Here is a 6,415-nt window from a genome sequence, read left to right on the forward strand (position 1 = left end):
CATTTAAATGTGTCTTTCAAAGCACACACTCGACTGTCAATTTATTCAATAAGAGGACAGAAGAGACAAAGACTGTCAAAATCTGTCATCAGAGTCTTGCTGGGGACACAGACGTTAGACAGCAGAGGACAGAGGACACACTGTGTTTTATTAATGAGCTCATTTGAGAGCTCAAATGAGACAATGTGTTTGACTGGACAGACAGCAGGGACACAGCATGGGGGACACACTGTAGGGACAGATCATTGGGGACAGACTGTGGGGGACAGACAGCAGCAGCAGACAGTTGGCGGTTATGTAATGTCCCCCTGCAGGGATCAGTCCACCGCTGCAGGCGGCGGGTGGAGCCGGTAAACCGGATCCCGGTCGGTTCGCTCGCTGATCGTTTTGTCGTCGCCGTCTCGCGCTGTGAATCGGTGAACGCGCTTGTTTGTTTGTAAAAATGTGCGCGCTGTGAGTGATCGCGTGCCCGGTGCTTGCCGGTGTGCTGTGTTTTGGCGGCAACCCCCCCCTCCGCTGCGCGGGCTCGTGGTACGGTCCGGAAAACGTCAGCCATTGTTTACAAACGCTCGGTGTTTGTCGGTCAGTGCGCAGCGGCGTGTGAGCGCGAGCACCGGCGGCTCATTCACACCGACAACAACAACAACACACCGACAGCGGCCCGTTCACCGGAACACCGGGCAGCAGCGGATCACCGGGCAGCAGCGGATTAGCGGGGCCGCCATCATGCCGTGTCGGAAGGAGAAGTTCCTGTTCCTGGAGCAGGCGGTGAGCGGCGGCTCCGTGGACGTGGACGCGCTGGTCACGAAGATCGGTGAGGCGCTGCAGCTGCACGGGAACGGCGGCGGACAGAAGACAGTGTCCGTGTCCGTGTCCTGCCTGCACGGCCTCACCGGCGGCGGCGGCTCGGCCCCCGGCGGCGGAGCGGGGGCTCCGGCTCAGAAGCGGCCCGGCTGCTGCATGCGGCTTCGGAAGCAGCGGGGGCCCCGGGGCGGCCCCTACAGCCTGCCCGGCTCCACCGGGGACCGGGACTGGGACCGAATCAAACCGTGGAACAAAAAGCGGCTCCCGGTGGAGGAGGACGACCCGCATCGGCTCCTGCAGGAGCTGCTCCTCTCCGGGAACCTGATCAAGGAGGCCGTGAGGCGGCTGCAGTTCTCCGCCGCGGACTGTGCAGACTTCCCCCCGCCGCCGGACAACGTGTCCTGCTGATACCGGGACGGACGCTCCGGGAACCGGCTGTCCCGGACGGACACTACAGACTCTGTTCAGACTCGAGCGGACCGGAAGAGCTCTCCGTTTTCATCCCGATTCATCGGTTCGTCTCCGCGGCTAACCTAGCCGCCCGGCTAACAGCCTGCTGTCTCTGTGTGAATGTGTCCCAATGTGTCCCCTGCGGGGTGAATGTGTCTCCTGCGGGGTGAATGTGTACCCGTGAGTGCTATGGAGACACTTGAAATCCAGCTCCAGTGTCTTTTGTCTGTGTGAAGACAGAGTCCTAAACAATGGACGCTCCTCTGAGGGATTCACGATTGGTATCGGCACGTTATCGGTGTGTAGGTATCGGCAGATATTGGCGATATTTTAATTAAATTTTTTAGTAATTGGTGACTTTAAAATGAGAATTGGCCAACATGTTGATTTAAGCCCTTATCAAAAACCCAAAATATCTCCCTGTGTGTGTGTGTGTGTGTGTGTGTGTGTGTGTGTGTAAATCTGACAGTGAAATCAGACGTACTGCTGAACTTTGACCACTGTAGATAAAAAAAGGCTTAAAAGTTATTGTTGTTTAATATTTTTGCATGCTTTTATTTTTTAATTCTTTAAACCTTTTTGACTTTTAAACCGAAAATCAGCCGAAATGCTGATTTCTGCCGATATCACAAACCGACCGGGTCAGCAGAGACCTGGTCAGCAGAGACCGGATCAGCTGGTCCGCTGTGACATCAGGGGACATGTGGACAGGTGTGGTCTTTATGGATGGTTGGTCCTGGTTTCCGTCTGAGATGTAAATGATTTCAGTCGGTCGAGTGTTTCGTGTCTGATGGAGACTCAGAGGTCCCCTCCTGGTGTCGGGGTCCAGACTTGGTCGTGACTTTAAGATCCACACGTCAGAGAAATGACCTCATATTCAGTTTCACATGATTAGATAATTAAATAACTCACAGACTTAACACACAGAGAAATTAAACATTTATCTTTTAACCTCTGCAGGAAAAAAGTCAAACTATTTTAAAGAGAAAAAAGGTCTTTTATATTTCTTTTAAAACTTTTGGCAATAATCTGTTTTCTTTAAAAAAAAATTTAAAAGTTGCTGATTTTTCTTTTCTCCAAAACTCTGGGAATATTTTTTCCCTTTTCTTTAAATTTTTGGTGATTTTTAAAGAGAAGCTTTCTTTGAAAATGTTTGGTGATAATTATTGTTTTTGTTTTTGGGTGGTTTTAAAATTAGGGGCAAATTCTGTGCAAAACCATACTTCAAAATAAAAGCTCAGTGCTGCAAATTGACTGTACTTCAAAATAAGGTTTGTTGCTTATAAACGTGACCGTTCACAAGTCATTTCGGACCAGTCAGAGTGGACCTGTGTCTCACTTTTGGACCACGACCCACCAGTTGGGAACCACAGTTATTGTGCTGAACAGTCAGAGGGTCATCTGTTGTTTTTGGGTGGGGGGTCAGAAGCTGCTGCTCTTCACTCTCATTTCATCTGCTCACTGGGTTGACCTTTAACCCTTTCACACCTGAAAAATAAAGAGAAACTAGTATACAGTTCCAAGAAAATGACCTGAAAATAATCCAAAAGTAAAAATAAAACAAAACCAAAAAAAATCACATTAAAGTGTTAAATACAAAATTTTTAAAATTTTACAAATAATTTTGGACATTTTTCCTGAGTTTATCAATAATATCTAATAGCTCAGTCTCAGGTAATTTTCTTAACTTCGTCTTTCCTTAACTTTCAAACAAATCAAACCAATTTTCTCAGCTTTCAAAGGTTTAAATCAATGAGCAGCTTTAGGAGAAACGGCCCAAAAATGACCAGAAATAACCAAGAGAAAACAAAAAAGAAAAGTTAAAAAAAACAAAGTGATAAAAATTATGTATATTTTTCCCTGTCACATAATTTAAAAAATAATTAGAATAATTATAATCATAGTTTTTTTGAGATTTTCCCTTTTTTAGACAGTCTTTAATCATCTCCAGCCAGTTTTCAGGTCATTTGACTCATTTTTTCACAGTTTTTTTGGCGTTTCTGAGTCGCTCTGATGTTTTTGGCTGTTTTGAGGCGTCAGCGGCTGAAATGTTGGTGAGAGGAGCTCAGCAGGACTGATGTGGATCCAGGTGTTAAAGAGTTCGGTCCACCTGGGCCGGGTGGATTGGTGACCCTTTGGGACAGAGGAGGACTCAGGAGGACAGCAGCTCCTCAGAGGAGCTCAGACACAGAGGGAGTGGAGGAGGAGCAGAGGAGAAAACAGGCCCTTTTCCTGCAGGGCTCTGCGGGCGTGTGACTGTTTGCTTGTAAGGTTTTTTTGGGGGGGGGTGTCAAAGGTCACTGGTCACATGACTCAACACTTTGTGGTGCTTTCACCTCCCTGGACTTCCAACGGGGAGTTGATTTGTTGATTTTGTGTTTTTTGTATTTGTTTCTTCTCTGTGTAAAGAAAAATCACCTCGACTGCTTCGTACCGAAGTCTGTGATAATGTTCCTGAGTTTTCAGGCTTTTTTTGGTTGTCTTAATAAACTCTTTTGTTTTTACAAACCTCTCTGGAGAGTTGTTTTTTACTGGAAACCCGTCTCACTTGTTTTGTCCTCTGTGTGGACGTGTGTGTCCCTGCTGTGGGCCTGCCCGTGTGGACGGCGTGGTGCTGAAGGACACATGCTCATTATCAGCCTATAAATAGCCCCTCCCCCCTCCGCGGGCAGCCAGCTGAAAAACATGTTTTGCTGCGAGGCGTTTCAGCTCCTACACATTGATTATGGCGGCTCCCTCTGCTGCCGCCGCTCCGTCACTGAGTGTCGGCGTGCAGCAGAGGGAGCTGACAGAGCGGCTCGCTGCACGCTGACGCTCTCTGACCCCACTCGTCATGGAGCAACTTTTTTAAATATTTAAAATCATGGAGTTATCTGAAGGTAAAAATCACTCTGTTTCTGTGTCACTCTGCAGATTAAAACACTGGAGGGCTTTGTTTTCTAAACATTATGTTTATTTCAAATGTTCTCATAGAAACATGTTTACAAACATGTCAGCCAAAGCACACACTGTGGCATATGTTTACAAACAAAACAACAACAACAATAAACAAAAGTCACTAAAAACAACCTCTGACAGAAGACACTCATGCAACAACACTCTTAAAGGTCTCGTCTTTTCTGTTAGAGTCCTTTATAATAAATTAATAATATTATTCTCATTGTTTCTGACTTTTCCTCATTTCTGCAAACAGGATAAGACTCATTTCCTGGCAGAAGCATTCAAATGCCAAAATGTTCTGAATTCATAAGGTGTTTGCTGTGTGCTGGTGATTTTGGCTGATTTTGCAGGAGTTGAGTTGGTGAGGCATCCTGCAGGTTTCCGGTGTGTCTCACCAGCAGCAGCTCGTTATGAAGCAGCATCATAACGAGCTCATCATTTCAATCAGCTGCTGCAGCTGCAACATGCAGGACACAACTGAGACATGCAGGACACAACTGAGACATGCAGGACACAACTGAGACATGCAGGACACAACTGAGATATGCAGGACACAACTGAGACATGCAGGAAAACATCTGAGACATGCGGGACACATCTGAGACATGCGGGACACATCTGAGACATGCGGGGCACAACTGAGACATGCGGGCCACAACTGAGACATGCAGGACACATCTGAGACATTCAGGACACATCTGAGACATGCAGGACACTGTCTGCTCACAATGAGCAACTTTAATCAACTATAATGAGCAGTATTTGCAGTTTTGTTTGCACACACACACACATAATATATGTGTAAAACACAGTCCTGAAAAGCTGAGGCTGAAGTGTGAGCAGCAGGACTCAGTCGGTCTGCACTCACACGCAGACTCTGAATCAAGTTTCTGCAAAACCAATCACATCATTTGTTTGCACTTTGTTCAACCTGGAAATCAGGTGATTTTAAAATTAACGTCACTCACGTCTCACCTGCTCAAACTGAACGAGCCAAACTCTCCAGTCGTGTGTCAGCGAGGCCTCAGGAGAACAAAAACAAGTCATTTACCCTGAAAAACTTTATTTTGAAACTGTGCAGCTGCTGTCATTTAACATTTGTTTACTGGAGTGAGAAAATAGTCTGTATTTGTGATCAAATTTAGCACATAAGTTCATTTAAAAAGTATAAGTTATTTCTAAGAGGGGGTGAAACTAAAAGGAGGAGGGACTTATGTTTTTATTTTAGCTCATGGGGGTATTTTGTTTTTATTCGCAGGCCCAAGTTCTTTGCATCTTTTTCTCTTTAAAACTTTTTGGGATTTTAAAAAAAATCTTTTTGGTTATTTCAAAAATTGACAACTTTTTTGTCTTTTAAATTTTTCATTGATCACATTTTTTTAAAATTATACTTATTTTTTTTACTCAGCAGTGAGTTTTCCCAAAACAGGGACCATACATGCATGTGTTTTTATACACGGATGTACAGTCACATATACAGTCACATATGCAGTCGTATATACAGTCACATATACAGTCACATATACAGTCTTATATACAGTCACATATACAGTCACATATACAGTCATATATACAATCACATATACAGTCTTATATACAGTCACATATACAGTCTTATATACAGTCACATATACAGTCACATATACAGTCACATATACAGTCATATATACAGTCACATATACAGTCATATATACAGTCATATATACAGTCACATATACAGTCATATATACAGTCACATATACAGTCATATATACAGTCACATATACAGTCACATATACAGTCATATATACAGTCACATATACAGTTTTATATACAGTCATATATACAATCACATATACAGTCATATATACAGTCACATATACAGTCACATATACTGTCATATATACGGTCACATATGCAGTCATATATACAATCACATATACAGTCACATATACAGTCATATATACAGTCACATATACAGTCTTATATACAGTCACATATACAGTCATATATACAGTCACATATACAGTCACATATCCATTCTTATATACAGCCACATATACAGTCATATATACAGTCACATATACAGTCACATATACAGTCATATATACAGTCACATATACAGTCTTATATACAGTCACATATACAGTCATATATACAGTCACATATACAGTCTTATATACAGTCACATATACAGTCACATATACAGTCTTATATACAGTCACATATACAGTCTTATATA

At 43.7% G+C, this 6,415-nt stretch overlaps 2 protein-coding genes across 2 annotated transcripts in view; one reads left to right on the forward strand and one right to left on the reverse strand.

The window, feature by feature from the left end:
* tp53inp1 (tumor protein p53 inducible nuclear protein 1) overlaps positions 1 to 725 on the reverse strand; it is a 4,681-nt gene extending 3,956 nt beyond the window's left edge. Inside the window, exon 1 of the mRNA XM_042490001.1 lies at positions 678 to 725. Coding sequence (XP_042345935.1) covers positions 678 to 725 — 48 coding nt within the window. The remainder of the gene's footprint in view (positions 1 to 677) is intronic.
* Positions 557 to 2,241, forward strand: LOC121946179 (glycogen synthase kinase binding protein). Its single transcript, XM_042490649.1, has one exon. The coding sequence runs from the start codon at positions 727 to 729 to the stop codon at positions 1,210 to 1,212; it is 486 nt and encodes a 161-aa protein (XP_042346583.1). The 5' UTR covers positions 557 to 726; the 3' UTR covers positions 1,213 to 2,241.
* Positions 2,242 to 6,415: the final 4,174 nt, after the last annotated feature.

Source organism: Plectropomus leopardus, chromosome 7 (assembly GCF_008729295.1).
Source record: "Plectropomus leopardus isolate mb chromosome 7, YSFRI_Pleo_2.0, whole genome shotgun sequence".
NCBI lineage: Eukaryota > Metazoa > Chordata > Actinopteri > Perciformes > Serranidae > Plectropomus > Plectropomus leopardus.